The 18,282-nt window shown below is 34.3% G+C and overlaps 1 protein-coding gene across 1 annotated transcript; it reads right to left on the reverse strand.

Moving 5' to 3' along the window:
* Positions 1 to 830: 830 nt before the first annotated feature.
* Positions 831 to 8,919, reverse strand: LOC143634092 (pentatricopeptide repeat-containing protein MRL1, chloroplastic-like). Its single transcript, XM_077102264.1, has 18 exons — positions 8,409 to 8,919; positions 6,520 to 7,306; positions 6,231 to 6,450; positions 6,058 to 6,121; positions 5,814 to 5,958; positions 5,624 to 5,739; positions 4,826 to 4,954; positions 4,570 to 4,743; positions 4,349 to 4,513; positions 4,078 to 4,218; positions 3,850 to 3,949; positions 3,332 to 3,440; positions 3,164 to 3,255; positions 2,982 to 3,072; positions 2,584 to 2,908; positions 2,448 to 2,496; positions 1,916 to 2,009; positions 831 to 1,831 (listed from the first exon to the last, which is right to left on the reverse strand). The coding sequence occupies exons 1-18, from the start codon at positions 8,751 to 8,753 to the stop codon at positions 1,579 to 1,581; spliced, it is 3,399 nt and encodes a 1,132-aa protein (XP_076958379.1). The 5' UTR covers positions 8,754 to 8,919; the 3' UTR covers positions 831 to 1,578.
* Between the last annotated feature and the right edge of the window lie 9,363 nt (positions 8,920 to 18,282).

Below are 18,282 nucleotides of genomic sequence, written 5' to 3' on the forward strand. Positions count from 1 at the left end.
GAAATTGTTTAATACATTTTGAGTCAAGCGGAACGGTGATAGTGAATCAACATTAGGAGGAATCAACATATCATACATATGATGATCATACAAATTTCTGGTTACCATAAATTAAGTCCTCATTTATGTTCATTTTAGAATCTCTAAACCAAAATCAGTTTAAGTAATTCGATAGTCTGTGTTGAAACCTAACCGCAATCCCATTTTGTTTTATGTGATTTGATTTTCAAGTTATTTGATTTTAATCGCACAACCCTATGTTTTCAATCATATATAGTTTATTTTTCACTACATAAACTTGATTAGTTTTGTAAAGTACAGTAAAACCTCTATAAATTAATATCTTAGATAAAATTATTAATTTGTCCAGTCCCAACTTGGGACGAGTGCCAAATTGAACCATAATCAATAATATAATACGATAATAATTTTTTTTGAATTGATCCCAATGAAACTATAAATTGATTATTACTAAAAATTCCAAATTTTAAGATTGTCTAGTAAATTTTTTTATATTACTTGAGTCCTAGTTCCTGAACCACATCTTCCCGCTTGTTTTTGTAATTTATTTTTTTAACCAAGAACTAACCTTTTACTTAGTAAAAACAATGAACTTTACAAAATCAGTTAATTTGTAAATGTACATTGCACTTAGAAATTTACAGGTCATACGTAAACACAAAAGTGTAATAATTATTGAAACTAAGTATGTGATATCAAATAATGATCTATTTATCAAACTACTAATTTAACTATTATAAACATATTATTAATTAAAATATATATTCAAATCATTATACAGTACAATATTCAAACTAAAAAGTCTTGGCGTGATCACCAAGTGATTTGGAGATTAATTAACTACCAAACCCATGTTAGGGTTCACATGAGGCAAATCCTCACAAGGCAACCAACAAATTGCCAATCATTGCCATTTGGGCATCCAACTATAAATACAAGCATCAAAATCATACACATTATACGAGCATCAAACTCACTACTTACATATAAAAAGTGCTAATGGTAATTTGTGGATGAGAGAACTCCAAACCATGCTTAAATGAAGCAGATTTCGCTTACTATCAGCTTTTCGGTCAGGCAAAAAAGAAAGAAGTCGTGAATATATATAATGAGTTGTGACAAACTGGATAACATTGGTTGGTATGAACGGCCCGGATGTTACACTTACAATCCATATATTAAATCCTTCTTTTTCGCACCACCAACAACATATAGAGTACCAAAACATATAAATTAGAGTACCATAACCAATATAAACATATACACATGCATATAATATACAAGCATTTAAAACCACCTTGATATCTTCTATTCAATGGCATCAGGCTAATGTCCAATAGGTAAACCCATATTAAAATCTAAGTACCAAAACTGTACCTATATGACAGCCCATGTTTATGTTACATTCGCTGACGAATCTCACATAATCTAATTAATGCCAAATTATACAATCTACTTCAATGTGACTGAAACAAACACATAACAGCTAATGATCAGTCATGATGCATGCGTGCTTGGATATTTATATGGCCGAGGAAAAATAATTATGATACAAAATTATTCAAAAGACAAATTCCCGCTTCGAATGTGACGCTGCTGATTGCTTATTCCTTTACCCAAACGTGAGTTGGATGAACCAAAATCATTCGGTTTTCCACCATAAGAAGGTTTTCCACCATATGGAGATGATAGTTTTGGTGATAGCCACTTCTTGATAACCACCCCGTTAATTCTTATTTTTCCAAACGACTCATTTCCTATGTATGATATCCTTAGCCTTCTAAATAATGATGAAATACCCTGAGTAACTCTGTTTATCAAAACAACACGAATGATTAAAATTAAACTTTATAATTGTTTAAATGAGATTAAAGAAAAGAAAGAGCACACTCACCTTCCTGCAACATTCACTGTTTTATCACCTGTGGGGGCCTTGACGTGTGTCTTTACTATAGGTAGCAGGATGCTTATATTAGGCAATTTCACACCTGAGAATACAATTGAATAAGAATTAATATCAATCAGATGATATAAAGGTGAGAACCAACAGATTATTAGTATGTCACCCCAATGTTAATGCCTAAAATAGCTACAAAATTTATAGATTGTAGTTTTTTATGAGAACATCACACGAAAACTCATGGGCCCACCAATACCCTGCTTAGTGCTTACCAATGGAATTAAATATTCAGCATAGACAGCAATCATGTATATCGTACTCTGTCAGCTAAGTTAAATGTTTCGCTTTTCACATATAATCCCCTAATGATCTTTCGGGCTTTATATTAATAATAATAATAAATATTAATATTTTACGGGTTGAAAAATTATGTCGAGTCCGTGTTAATAACCAGTTGTTAGATACGCTAAACGTTTCATGAGAAGCTATAAAATAATATAAATTAAAAGAAGCAAGTTATCGTTACCAGCAGCCAGCCGATGCTTAAGACCCTTCAATACTGTCAAGAGGTAAACCTGCAGAGATTTATTTCAACCAATAACTAATTTGAGCATGACCTCATCAACATAATAATAGTAGTAGTAGTAATAATAAATGTTCACCTCCGCGGTGTATAATGGTAACTTTGTCACATCCACAACTATTGGACTTTCTTTTAACGAAACAGAAGGAACAATTCCAAGTGAAGCAGCTTCCTCAAGTAAAGAAAACGCGCGCGGATCGTATTCTCCAAATCCATCAATCAAAGAACATAGATTTGATCCTTTTGAGGTTTCTGTCATCATTCCTAGATTCTCAATCAGTCTGGTTTTTAAGGACGGGTCGTAAGGAAGTCGTAGACATCCTAGTACTTGTGAAAGTTCTTCTATCCCAGGAACAACACCAGCCTTAACTGATTCTCTATAAATCATCAACACTAACCCGGTCCTGCAAACGATCCAAAATAAATTGTTTATACATATTATTTGAAAATATGGTGTTTTACAAGAGATTTAATTACCATTTATTGTTCATCAGTATCTGTTGTGAGTCAAAAGACAAAATAGGCTCACCAACCATACAAGCTTTCTCAAATCTTCGGTAGCACAAAGCTTCAACATCACAAATTAGGGATATAGTTAAAATAAAAAATAAGATATAGAAGATTTATAAAACTAACCAAAAAACCATGTATCAGCTTACCAATTAAGCATCTGCACATAATAAGGTTTGGTGAAATGGCATCCTTTTTGGCTTGAGAAAGGAGCATGAGACCAACTTCTAGATCATCCTTTCTGTTATTAACGCACTATTAGAATATTTAAATAAATTGTCTCCCATTGGGGCATTTTATTAAGTTTTAGAAATTACTTTTCACTTGCGACCAATAAAATGGAGTATGTGATGGAGTTTGGGCATAAGCCTATTTTTTTCATTTCTGATAGAATTTCCACAGCCTTAGACAGTTGATCTCCATCACCTGTAGCATAATATCCAAATCAATATGTGTATATGAAATTAAAATAGAAAAAAACCACAATTCCCTAGAAGAAGAACATCAGCTAGATAAATTGACATCCTAACCTAGTATTGATGCTTCATAAAGTTTGTAACAAGGAATAAAACTAATTTTCATAAAAATGAATTAGTTTCCTAAGTTTTACACAATTGGTAGTCTTAAAAATCAGAACATTTACATAAATCAATACAATGAGACTGATCAAACTATTATGAGGACAAACTTTCCTCACGTTATTCAAAATTAGGCATTGTAAAACCAAACATGTTTTGCTAAAATAGTTGGTCAAAATGTACTTATATTTCATCAAATTTGCCACCAAAAGGTAAATAACAATACATTTGGAACTGTGGAAGCAAAATACACTTACACAAGGCAGTAATTAATGCATTTATCATTGGAACAGATGGTTTTATCTTCATCTCTATGATATATTCATATAATTCCACTGCCTTCTTCCAGTTTTTTGCCTGAACATCATAACAAACAAACATATTAAAAATTCATGCTACATGCTCTCATCAATATATGCAAATATAACTGCACATAGTTAGCATAAAGCCTAAAAAAATATAAACTTTGTATGATTAAAATTTACATTGCTACATGCTCCCATCAGTGAGCTATATGATATGATCCCCACATCTATTCCTTTATTCCTGGCTTCTTGTAGAATTTCAAATGAAGCATCCAACTTTCCCGCATGTCCTGCCACATCTATCAGTGCACTAAAAAACATCTGCAAGAACATAAAACTTTTTAATGTATTCATTTATAATATTGCACAATACACGGACAAAGTAGGACAAACCGACAAAGTATAGCTACCAAGAATACATAAATGTTAGACCTCAGAAAATCATTGATACCTCATCTGGGACAATCCCTTTTTCTGTCATATCATTATACACACTGCACGCAAACTCCCAATCACCAGTTGCACTGCAACTGTTAACAGCAATGGTGTAAACTTCAGGTGTGCCTTTGATGTTGAATTCTTTAATCATACCATATATCTCTCTCGCTCGTTCAACCTAAAAACAACAAATCACTAACAAGTTGCTGAAAGATAAATAAAGAATTGTCTAACCTGACCAGCATTCAAACATGCTTTAATCAAGGCACCAACAGTGACATGATCTGGATCTATAGGATGTGTCTCGGATCTCATTTCTGATAATACATCAAATGCTCGGTCAACGGCTCCTGATTCGCCACATGCACTGATAAGCGCGTTGAATACAACTCGGTCTGGTTTCACATTCTACTGCATGCATGTATAAATCAACTCTTTAAGTACAACAAAATGAAAATGTGTAGTTAGAGGAAAAACATTATTTACATACCTTTGACCTCATAATACCGTAAGCACCAAACGCCTTTGCCACTTGTCCAGCTTTAGCACAACCATCAATAAGTGCACCGTATGTGTGAACGTTTGGTTCAACTCCAGAGTTGACCATTTCATGGAAAACCTGGAATAGTATAGGAGAGTATGTAACGGCAACTACTATATGATTATCAATAGGCCTGTAAACGATCCCAACGTTTAGTGAACCGCTCATGAATTGTTCGTTTATTTAAAAATGAACGAACATGAACTAAACTTTTTGTTCATTTAGTTAAATAAACGAACATGAACACGTCGCGTTCGTTCATTAATCCGTTTATGTTCATTTATTTACGTTTGTTTATGAATGTTAGTTTACATTTGTTTAGGTTATTCTATTTATGTATGTTCATATTTTCATACAATTATTTTATTCCATTACAATTTAGTCTAGATTTATGAAATTAAAATATCACTCAATACAATTTAGTTTATTTTTATAAAATTTAAGCCTAAAAGATTGATGTTCACGTTTACTTTTATTGGTGTTCGCTGATTATCTATGTTTAGTTATGTTAGTTTGTGTATACTACAAACGAACGGACATAAATGAACACGCTTGTTTTCTCAAGCAATGAACACAAACAAGAAAACCTCGTCCGTTTAATTGTTAGTTTCCCATCGTTTGTTCGGTTAAAGTTAAACGAACGAACATGAACATGCCTTGTTCATGTTCATTCGGTTTGTTTACAGGCCTAATTATCATATAAATTTGCAAATATAATAGTAGACATAAATAGAAGAGAAAACATACATTAAACATTGTATCAACCTTTTTGCTCTTAGCACAAGTTGATATTAAAGTAGTGTATAGCTTACAGTCAGCTTTTAATCCAGCTTTCTGGACAAGTTTCAAAACCTCAAAAGCTCCTATAATATAACAAACCATGAAAATAGGAACAAGATGTTAAATGTAAACACAAGAAAATTATTTAAGAAAGTACCATCTACATCTAGAGAGCACACGCAAACAGACATAAGCATGTTAAACGTGCTCATAGTCGGGTTTGGTATGAGCTTGATAAATCGAAAAGCTTCCTTCACAGCTTTCTGACTTCTACACACTTGGATAAATCCCATATGATAAACCTAAATCCATAATTTTTTGTGGCGTTAGCGATCAAATGCACAAACAATGAAACTAATCTGAAGACCATTCAATTGATAGCTAAAAAGAGGCAGCCTTACATTATTCATGTCTAACAAACCTTTTCTTTCCAGATATTCAAGCTTTTCTAAGCTATCAGTTAACCTACAACAGAAAATCAAATATAAACATGATGATAATAAGTTCAGAGATAATGCGATTAGATGAAATTAAAATAATTTAACTTTAGAAGTTATAAAAACAAGTGTGTTACCTGCCCTCTTTGAGGAAGCGATGGTAAGCACGTAACTGCTGTGAAGCATAATCGTTGGTGCTTCCTTCTTTCTTAACTTTTGAATCAAGAAACAAAGTTTTCAGGTCTTTCTTAGTCAGCATCGATTTAGCTTTGTCACTATCTTTCTTCCAAAACTCTCTCCTTCCATTAACAGAGCCATTTTCAGACTTTCCATTTGGTAACTTAGCCTCAAATTTTTCTGGAAATAAATTTAACTCTCAGTTCAAGTTAAAAAAACGAGCATATAATAAACATAAAACTAACAAACCTGCAGCATGAAGGAATTCCTTTGCAGAAAATCTTTCACTTTGAAATATGGAACTACTGGCTGATGAAGAAAAGCCATTATTTCCAAAAGACGAAAGCTCAGGCATTGACTTTGTACTACTAAGATTTTCCATAGAACACGTTGCATATTGGTTTGCCTCATAAAACGAGTGTAAGCCGTTGTGGGTGTACCTTAAAGGTGGAAAATTATACCGATTAACATCAGGTTCTTTAATGAGCCCATTGGTTTTCTCTTCAATCAAATTAGCACCTGCCACCATACTTGTTGAAGGAACAGAAGCAGCAATTAACTCACTTTCCACCATTAGTTTAGGAAACTCTGAATCATGCTCGGTTTTCTCTTTCTCATCAAAACGGACAGCTTTTGTTTCTGTGGAAGGTATACACAGCACATCACCTGATCCAAGAAGCATGCTAAGTGATTCTTGAGATGAGAATTCTATTACATTAGAAGGTTCCTCAAAAGATGATCCCATCATAACAACATCTTTGGTAAACGATGGTATAACCTTGCTTGGAACAGAAGAGACTGATGAAACATGTGTTAGAGATTTTTCATCCAACAAGCCTGTTTCATGGTGATGCACATGTGCTGATTCATTGACAAAATCATGAGTAAAGACTTTTATATCCTCAATTATATCTTTGCCTCCCACATCAGTGGTCTCTCCATGGAGACCAACATTTGATGAGTTTTGACCATTAATGGTATGATTTAGCATACTAGAACCTTTTTGGGTATCTGATTGATTAGTTGGTTTAGATATCTACAAAAATGGGATAAGTATTATTATCTAGCTGCTGTAAGCAAAATTTCTACTAGTATTTACCACTTTCTGTGAATCTGTAACAATAAATAACAATAATGCTGTGGTCTCCATAGAAATAAAGAAATACATGTACAGTTCGTGTATAAGTAAATAAGAAGTGCGGACTAACTCTGAAACTATACACAAGTATGTCAAGCAATCACAATGCAGTTCAGAACCAGTTTAAAAAATCATTATTATATATAAAAAGATATTTATATTTGATGACAAATCGACTTAATAAAGGATACTTTTGCAGCAATAACTCAGTAAATACAATTTTTTCAAAAAGCAATACAAACCTATGAAGACGTGCTCACGTACCAAAATCATTAATGCATTGGAAAATAGTTTGATACCTAAAACTAAATGTTAACCTCCTTGTGAAGACATAAGTACATATATTACTTAGAGTCACTCTTGTTACACCCCCTAACCAAATACTTTACACTCGAAAATTCAACAAGCGGATTATCATCTATGAAAGATCAAAGATCAGGAAGTCCAATACACTGCAGCATGAAACTGTAAAGAGAAAAAACCACTTGCAATGACACTATATAATACCTCTCTGCCACATGTAATGATGCTAAATTTGAATTTCTGCTTGTTATCATGTCAACTTTTACTCAAAACAGAGAATGCCCTCTTCTATTTTAATGTTAAACTGCATTTTTAGCTCATAATTCAAATCTACTTTGATTTGACCATGTATATGCATCACACTAACTAGCTACTCAGTAGACCGAAATCAGATAAAACAATTTGAGAATGAATCCAATTTATCGCTTTTAGAGCATTGATCTCCACACACAAACTATATGTTATTTGTTCTAAGCATATAGTAAATAAAAAGACACCTTACAGCCTGGTCAATTTAATGTTACTTAACTCAAATGTCAACATTATTCAAAAAACTATAAAGTCAAGTCAATTAAAGCATCTAGGTACTGTAACACATAGTGTTGACTTTCAGATAATAACAATTAACAGTATATCTAACTTGTACACAGATAACAGTCATAACACACTCAATTAACAGTTAATTGAGCTCAATTACCTTATTTGATCCACCGCCATGTTTTCTATTAACATAATTCAAATAAAACACCGTGAGAGCCGAAACAGAAACAAACGAAACCACCACAACAACAGTCTGCGGACCTAAAGCCGCAGAAGTCCTTAACACAAACCTCCTCCGACTTCTAACCGACAGCGAATGAAATTGAACTCCAAACCCTAACCCTAACCCTGGCCAACAGCATTTTCTCCGGTCAAAACGCCGGCGAAACTCGGAGCCTGTAAATTGTGAGCGGAAAGAGATGGCCGGAGAAATGCAGGAAGTGAAGGGAGGTGATAGTGGATGTGGATTAGGTTTTACGGTTAATATGTTGCTTACATCCATTGAAGGAGGATATGAAGATGATGTGTGTGTGTGTTTTGGATAGAGAAGAAGGAATAATAATAATAGTAGTAATATTATCAACGTTGGTTAATCCGTTGGGCGTGCTGACGTGTCATGGATTGGTGGTTGGTACTGGGAGCCAATCAGTTGTCATCTGCTTTGCCCCACTCCCAACCAGATATGGTAAAAAAACCGGTTGGGGAACCGGTTTGCCGGTTTAAACCGGAAACCGGTTTTTACGAAAACCGGTTTTTTAAAAACCGGTTTGACCGGTTTACAAACCGCCGGTTCGTATTTCGGTTACAAGTTTTAAATCCAAAACCGGTTAACGAACCGGTTAATGAAAAAACCGGTTTTTTTTAATAACCGGTTATGGAAAAACCGGTTAACCGGTTTATAAAAAAACCGGTTTTTGACCGTTATGGAAAAACCGGTTAACCGGTTTCTCCATAACCGGTTAAAAACCGGTTTTTGAACGTTGTATAACGGCTATATGCCCGTTTTTTTTTTTTGACCGTTTTTTTTTTACCATTTTACCCCCACAAACATCTATATATAGTTTAGGTTGGGTATTGGTTAGATCACACTCGATTATACAACTCCAAACGCTCTAAACGTTTATTTCATACGCGATTATTTTGTTATCTCACGCTCAATTATACCACATTACCACTCCATACGCTCTTATTTCGTAGTCGATTATCATGGCCTCCCAAAGTGCTGCTTCATCCGTCAACATGGGTGCCTCGAACACGGGAGAAACGGTCGTTCGGGTCATCCCCACGAAACGAAACCATGATGTTTGGCAACATTTCGACCTATGCGAAATGTCTAACGGTAGCCAAAAAGCTCGATGCAAACATTGTTTGAAGTTTTATGGCAAAGATGCAAACTCCACTTTAAAAGCGCATGTACAAAGGCCCTTTTGCAAGGCCTTGAAGGACGAATCGGGAAGTAGTTCGCAGCCGGAGATGACGAATCAAGGAGCGGTGTTTACGTACGACCTTGAAGCGGTACGTCAAAAGTTTTCAAACTTTGTGATTCAACAAGGTCTTCCTTTCAACCACTTCGACAACCCTCAATTCACGGAGATGATGCAAAACTATGTTCAACCACGCTACCAACACGTAAGTCGTTCGACCCTTAGAAGAGATTGTCTTAAAGCATGGAAAAACGCTAAATCCGAACTAATTTCATACTTTTCAAACTTACAAACTGGTGTAAACTTAACAACGGATGTGTGGTCGGTACCTCATGGTTCGCTCGACTCATACATTTGTGTGACGGCTCATTGGGTTGACCCCGAGTCGTGGCAAATGATGAAACGAACCGTTGCGTTTCTATTGTTTGATTACCCGCACACGGGTAGAAATATTTTTAAAATCTTGGATAAAGTCATTCGACAATACAAGATTGAACATAAAATCTTTTCAATTTCGTTTGATAACGCGTCCAACAATACGGCCGCGGTTGGCCATTTAAAATTAAAGTATAAACCTATTTGTGATGGAGCGTTTTTTCATAGCCGATGCATTGCACATATTATCAACTTGGCCGTGCAAGATGGGTTAAACGTGATCGAAACGCAAAGAAACAATTTTAAAAGAATGTTACGAGATGTTTTTAGCAACAATAAAACATTTTCAAGATACAAAAAATTTTGTGTAGAAGCTAATTGTCAATGGTTGGGGCCAAATTGGGATTGTCCAACAAGATGGAACTCGACTTGTAATATGTTTGAGAAAGCCATCCAACAAAAAGAATCATTAATTGCGTTTCATCAAATTTTGTCAAGTAGGGGTAAATGTGCACCGTACGATCCTAGAAACTGGTTATTGATTGAGATCGTTACGGAGGTCCTTCAAATTTTTAAATCTTGCACAACTAGTTTATCCGGGGTTTACTATCCAACAAGCCCCATTGCTTTACCAAAAATTGCTGTCATGTGCACAAAGTTGAGTGAACTTCATTGTAGGGGTGCACCTTATTTTGATATGGGTGTAAAAATGAAAGAAAAATTTAGAAAATATTTTCAAGAACTACCCGCTGTTTTGACATGTGCTGCTGCGTTAAACCTTTGCATCAATGTTGGTGGTGTTGAAGCTTTAATAGAAAAAATTTGTGATGAGCTAGAGTTAAACGACGATCAAAACCCCTATTATAGCCAAACTTTAAAGAATGCTTTCAACACCACCTTGTCAAACATGTATGATGTCTACCTTACAAAATACGGGTCGTCTTCCCAAATTCATGACTCGTTAAGAGCTGTTGCCCAATCCCAATCCCAAACCGACCTTGAAATGGGGATGTACTACATGATTTGGGAAGACGCCGGTAAACGTCAAAAGGTAAACACCCCAAGCAGTGAACTTGGAAGGTATGGTGGTACCAACTTTGTGAAACACATGACTCCGGATGAATTTAGAAGTCTTGATTTGCTGGCTTGGTGGAGAGGTAAGGAGGATGAGTTTCCGATCCTCGCCGCCATGGCCAAAGATTTACTAACGGTCCAAGCTTCCACGGTAGCTTCGGAGTCTGCTTTTTCTGTTTCTGGCAGGGTTATATCGATTAGGAGGACTCGACTCACTCCACCAGCTATAGAGATGTCGATTTGCTACAAGGATTACTTGGACTCTTTAGATAGGGCACAACATCAACGCTCACTCGAGGGGGAAATGGAGTATGAAGCGGGCTTGTATGAAGAGGAGGTCAATGAAGGACACACTCAACCAATGACCGATGAAGAAGCCGCGTACGACGATTACCTAAGAAATAGCTCGGGATCGGGTAGCGAAGAAAATTAGTTAAAGAAACAGCAAACATGGAGGCAAATAATGAGTAAGAAACAGCAAGTTGTTCATGTAGTCGTGTCTAAGCATTCTTTAATGTTTGTATTTTTGAGTTACGAATATGCGATAACGATTTAATGTTTGTATTTTTAATGTAAAAACTATAAATGAAAGTTATGTGTTTTTAATCTTTGGTTTGTTGAAAACACATTCACCAACACACACTCATACTCATCTTCCAAGCAAAGAACCCTAACAACGAAAGCAAAGAATGGCTTCGGTTAGTCCGTTTTGCCTTGTAGTTACCGGTTTGCCTTGTAGTTACCGGTTTGTTTATACTGTGAAAAAATAATGGTTATTAAAAAAAAAAAAAAAACCGGTTAACCTAAAAACCGGTTATTAAAAAACCGGTTAATAAAAAAACCGGTTTATTAACCGGTTCTAACCGGTTTCTAAACCGGTCCTAACCGGTTAGACCGGTTAGGGTTTTGACAGACAAAAACCGGTTATTAACCGGTCCGGTTATTAACCGAACCGGTTTTTTTCCGGGCAAAAAAAACCGGTCCGGTTAATAACCGAACCGGTTTTTTTAAAAAAACCGGTTTGTGCACCTCTACTCCCAACTATTTGAGCCCGTCGGTTTGCTGGGTCGGTTCACTTCAAATTTTAGTCACACTTTATATATACAGGTTGTATGCACGTGTGATACACGGGCTGAAAAAATCATTATTTTAAAAAATATATAATATGAAAAGTTGTACATTAAAAGGCAATGATTTGAATTTTGTACGTTCGTTTAGCAATAATTCTTTCTTAATTTAAATCATCAAAATATATTTTGTATTAAAATAAAAACAAAGAAGTATGTATAAAATTCACCAATTTGACCAATTAGAGATTAAACATAACCTAATTCAATCCATTTGATTTCCATGATACTATAAACCAAACAAAGTGAACTCAAGCTGAGATGAAGCATATAACTTTATTCATGAGCAAGACACACAATACTTAAAATGAGGTTTTGAACACTGTCTACTTAAAAAAGTCAGACTCGTCTTTTGATAAATTCATTTACCTGTGAGTTCATGCGAAATGAGAGACGAAACTTATTCCTCCGGTGTGCACGAGTCAAGTGGACCAAAGTCACTCAACGTGTATTCAAAATGCTTAAAACCTTGTAAGTCCCTATATTATAATCTAATATTTTACCTTAAGCGAAAATAGTTGGAAATTCAGATATGTCACTCTCAAACTAAGTAATATAAGTGTTATCATCTTATTTTAGCTCTTGTTATTTATTTCTCTTTTTATTAATAATATACACAACTTATACTAAATCATTTTAATTAGAAAAAAGTATCATCATAGATATCATATAATTAGTGTAATCCTATTTAATATATACTAATAATTAAAAAGTAAAAACTATGGACAGATTGTTCTAAAACAATCTAACCAGAAATCATAAAAGTAAAATACATCAATTCCGCATGTTTTAAACCAAAAATATAATATTTGTGTCGCTCATATAATATTTTCGTTGTGGCTGAAACGCAATTTCGTTGTCCTTAGAAGTTTTTATGAATGTTAATGATTGTAAAAAAAACAACTAAGAAAAAGTAGAAGTGTAGTAAATTGTGTTCAACTGGAACCATGTACAGCCTTCCAATCTGCCGCCTACCGTCAAGTGCAATAGATCCTCATTTAACGCTATGGTCTGAAAATTTTGGTTTCAACTTATCCGTACTAATAACATTCTGATCTAAGCAATTAGATTACCAACAAATTGACTTGTATCAACAATTAACTCAGTTTTACAATTGCTGACAAAATCTGATCCAAAGTCAAATGCCCTTCTGACCCGTATTAGCTTTAACCCAAAATCTGCCTCGTAATCAAAACTGTCCAAAACCTGTAGTTTGACCTACCCAGTCAAAACTACAAATTCTCCAAAATACTCTTGAACCAATTTACACGATATTGAATCTGATTTGTAAAACACTCACCATATTTGCGATCTCAAACATCTGCAGCCAACATATTACCATCCATTTTAGTTATACAAAGTAATGAGTTTAATGAAATTAATGAGTAAATACGTCTGTAAATTAATATTTTCATATCATATGGATGCGTTAAAAAAAAAAAGCTAAAACAGCCCCAAAAGGTTTTAAATTTTCGCTGTCTTATGTGAATCATTATTCGATAACGGGTCAAAGTGAGTAATGTGGTGGCTAGTTGTCTATGACCTAACTTAATGTTTCTAGAACCCAACAGGTTGACCGGAACCTGCACGGTTTAGCGAAACATGCTTGTGGGTTCTACTGAAACTTACTGCCTTATGTCATATTTCACATTATTTGGTTCCTTTAAATTATTACTATTAGCAGCAAATAGCAGCTAAAATTTATACATATTTAGTTGACAAATTGTATGCATACACAGAGTCTAAAACTTGTAAATTAAATAATGTTTAATAACTACTTTTAATAAATATTAGGTAGATAGTAGACCTTTTTCTTTTAATCTATATTTTTTCGTTTGACCCATTTCCCTTTTAAATGGAAAACGGGTCGTGTAAAAAAGAGGCTAGAGTAAAGTATTTTATAAGTTTGTGTTATCTAGTTGGTATGATTAAAGTTTGATTAGAACTGTACCAAGTATTTTATATTATAGAAGGTGATCAGAAAGATGCTTACCTCTGCGCGAGCAACTTCTGCTGAAGTTAAAAGACCGTCTTCAAAGCCAACTGGTAAAAATAAAATTTCATTAGTTGCAAACAAAAGAGATGACCAAGATTGAAAAATGAAACATGCATTAGATCTTTTTTTCAAATGCATACTAAACTATACAACAACATTCACAATACATTTATACTTAAGTCTTCAATACCATATCAACAAATTTAACCAAGGAAAATTACCCCAAAGTCATAGATAGAATTACTGCATAGACTTGCTTCAATTGAAGGTGCAACAAACAAAATGAAACTATTGCTTATAGCTACAAGTGCAAATATCTAAAATGTCACTTTAATATAGCATTCTCAATTTGAAACTTTGATTGCAAGTTCAGTGATACTTTTTCTTTAAAATATGAGACTTCAGTTCTGATAATCAACTCAACAAATAATGAATTAAAAAATTAACATAAACATTCAAAATTTAAAACAACCAGAAATCAATCAACAGTTACCAGAATATAAGTTATTAGCATAGCAGGACTTTATAAGAAATACAAAAGATTTTTACTGATCGGAATTAAAGTGGCAAATGAAGAGACAAAGTAATACAATCAGATCTGAATAGATGTATGGTTATATTAATATAGAGGATGAAAGTTCATAGAAAGAAGTAATGTAATCAGATCTGAATTTAACATAGAGAGACTGTGTATTACGTATTTCTTTTCTCTCATGAAGGAAGATTTCACATAAAAGGAAGATTTCAAAGGTAACGCACATGTGGAGAGGCTCAAAGGATGCCAAGTAAGCAAATGATTGACAAGTGTGCAATTGCTTTATATGAAAGACAAGTGGCAAAAAAATCCTCTTTTATTATATAGGGAGATAGATTCTGTACCCCTCCAAACGAAACAATTTAAGTTTAATAAGATCTGTTATAGCCATAGTTGTGAATGTCCCCGTGAGAGAGTTCACAACCCGCAACTTCCGATCTAATTGAGTGAATCACCTTTCCAAACACATTTATCTTTTTATCTTTTGTGTTTGATATAGACGTGGTGTGTGGAGCTTTTTTCCACCTCCACCTCCAACATCGGCTATAAGCGTACTTGGTATAATATTCTTTTAATTTATTCGGTGGGTTTTGTATCATTTTAGGCATTTTCACGACGGTTAGTCCGGGAATTAGACTCGTCGATTGATCATTTCATTCGATGGTATGGATGAATGTTTTTTTGGTTTATTCTCATTTACTTTTGGAATATATTAAAGCATATGTAAATGTTTGGTCTACGATATCAAAGCTGGCTGACATGTAACCCCTTTAGCTCGCCTATGAGAACATCTCTTTAGTGATACTTAACTCATAAAATATTCATTATGTTCATGACAATGACTTGTGTATCATCCATTCTTATTGGATATCACTTATCACAAAAAAACTTTCAACTACTTTAAGTTATATTTAGCATATCAAGTTATAGAAATTGTAAGATTTTACTTACCTTTGTCTTGAGTGTTTTCTTGACCTTGAGTGCTTGAGCCGATAACTCTAATCTATGGACCTTTGAACTATTTACAACTTGGCCCTTCATGTTTTCTACATTAACACTTTAAGCCAACTAAGGTTTTGTTTATTAAACTTTGAGCACTTATGTTTTTTATCATTTCAACATGAAAATTATAAATAAACTATATATTTCCATCTAACAAATTAAATTCAATACATTTGGGATGTTACACAAGTCAAGAAGCAATGAGTAACATACACGATTGTTGATCGTGTTTGGATTCACGAGGATTTGGACTTGCATGTGTATTATGTTATCATGTTGTGTGATTTCTTCATTAGTCTCCCTTAAGCCTTTCAAGATTAAGTATCTTTGAACACTCTATTCTTGTGATTATCAGGTTTCTTTCTTTCAAACAACTTCTAATGCATTTTATGAGTAAAACCTAACTTAAAACCCCGGCACAAGCGAGACCTGTCATTTCTTTGTAGCTTATATATCCACATTTACTCGATCTTGCCTGATTGGAGTCCAATTTGGATCTTGTGGGTATTGGAGTTTTCTTTGTAGAAAACTTTTTCAGAGTATAATTTTTTAAAAGGTTCTTAGCATGTTATCCTTGATTGATGAAAAATCCTCATGAGGATTGTATTTACTTGAAGCCTAAGTAAGAAGTTCATCACACTCATCATACTTATCCTTAACTTAGATCGCATGCATTAGCAGATTAGCTCAACATATTGTTTTGCACAACATTGTATTTGGAACTAAATTTAATGCCACCTACATATACTTGTACATGCATAATATGACTTTTGTGATGCCTCAAGCATAATGTGGTATCATTATTCCCGTTCAAGATTCCAGAAGATACGAAAAATGTAGACGTAGCTTAATGTAGATGTAGCCTCATGCTATGCCACCGGAGCTTATTGCAGATAGTATAGTGCTTTTTCTAGCTGAGTGGTTACTCAGCAAGTCAGCATACACTTGTTCTAAAAAGTTTGCCATTCAAAAAGGTTGGCTTGACATCAATTTGATAGACTACACAATTTTAAGGCTGTAAATGCAAAGAACATTTTTAACAGCTTACATTCTATCAAGTAGTGCAAATGATTCCTTCTTGCTGGCATGATCTTTGGCAATCAATCTAGCTTTGTTTCTGAGGATATTTTGTTTCTGATAGCCCATTAGTTCCAAACTTCCAATTACAGATTTGTCTTTTGGTGTTGGAACGAGTCTTCAGGCTCTTCTTCTTAATAAACTCGTCTAATTCTTCTAGCATGGCGTTGACTCACCCAACTTGGATTTTTTAACGCTTCTAAAATCTAAAGTCCTCTTGGGTTATAAGATGCTTAAGTACGAACTAGAGCATAGACATTTGTTAATAGAAGCAAGTCAGGTTTAACTTGTCGGAGCATGAGGTAGCCGACTTGGTACTTCCTCACTTAAAGGTGTTTTCTTGGTCCATGACCTAGCAAATCATTAACAAATTAGTTGAGATCTTCTTTGATGGAGAAAGTTCTCTTCCTATTGGTAATGGACTAAATTGTGTTTGTCATGAACATGTTCTCTTCCTATTGGTAATGGACTAAATTGTGTTTGTCATGAACATGTTCTCTTCCTATTAACAACTGGTTTGTCATGAACATGTTCTCTTCCTATTATTTTCCGCATTAGTTCTAAATTGTGTTTAGATCATTGTTGTTAAATAACATTGATACTTTCTCTAACAACTTTGGTTCTGGGAACATAAACTCCGAAGGCTTTAGAGTCTAACAGAGCGTCCAAGAAGATAACTTAATGAATAACTTATTGGTCTGCAGATCTTCGATTGTTAACCACTCGACTCTGATACCAATTGTAGGCCTAGACTCGATATAAGAATAACCAAACCCAAGGCGGCAAGGCCTACATTTATGCTAAGCATAAAGACTCAAAACCTTACTTGACTCAAGCTCAATAACTAATTAAACTTAGCTTAACTAGGTAACCTAATCTATTTAATTCAAACTTTAAACTTTGACTCTATTTCTTTTTCTTTTATCTTTCACATGTGAAGTTATTAGAATAATTCCAACAAAGTCCATTACCAATAGGTTAAACAAGAATACCAACGCACAGAGTCTGGACTAAACAACTATTTAATTAAACTTCCAAAACTTTACACAAATTCATCAATAAATCCCAAATGAAATTCATACAACCTTTTCGACATTGCCGAGGATAGATGAGCAAGACATTTGATAGAAGCAACTAAAAGTCTGGCCTAATTAAATCAATTAGGTGGTGACAGTGCTTTCACAACTGGTAATAAGGTTAAAGGTTTTATTTTCACTTGATGAAAAGGGTCGAAATAGACAACAAGAACAGGAGATTTCTTTTATTTGGGTAAATTGAATCGACAGCAAGAACAAGAGATTTCTTTTGGATAACTTAATTAGAATCGTATGTTTATGGCCGCTTGATGTATAAGCAGACAACCAAGAGAAGACAACAAAAAGACGTAAGGTTTGCAATCTGAAAAATGGCATGATTTGAGA

The sequence above is a fragment of the Bidens hawaiensis genome, unplaced genomic scaffold (genome assembly GCF_021521415.1).
Source record: "Bidens hawaiensis isolate Kalapana, Puna unplaced genomic scaffold, B.hawaiensis_p1.1 tig00000512_1, whole genome shotgun sequence".
NCBI lineage: Eukaryota > Viridiplantae > Streptophyta > Magnoliopsida > Asterales > Asteraceae > Bidens > Bidens hawaiensis.

Bases quoted from the DNA above. Each gene is read 5' to 3' on its own strand.
- LOC143634092 (XM_077102264.1), bottom strand. From the start codon at position 8,753: ATGGATGTAAGCAACATATTAACCGTAAAACCTAATCCACATCCACTA. The intron at 6,122-6,230 runs GTAACACACTTG...TTTCTGTTGTAG, and splicing joins CGCTTCCTCAAAGAGGGCAG to GTTAACTGATAGCTTAGAAA. The intron at 3,441-3,849 runs GTAAGTGTATTT...ATTATGCTACAG, and splicing joins TGCATTAATTACTGCCTTGT to GTGATGGAGATCAACTGTCT.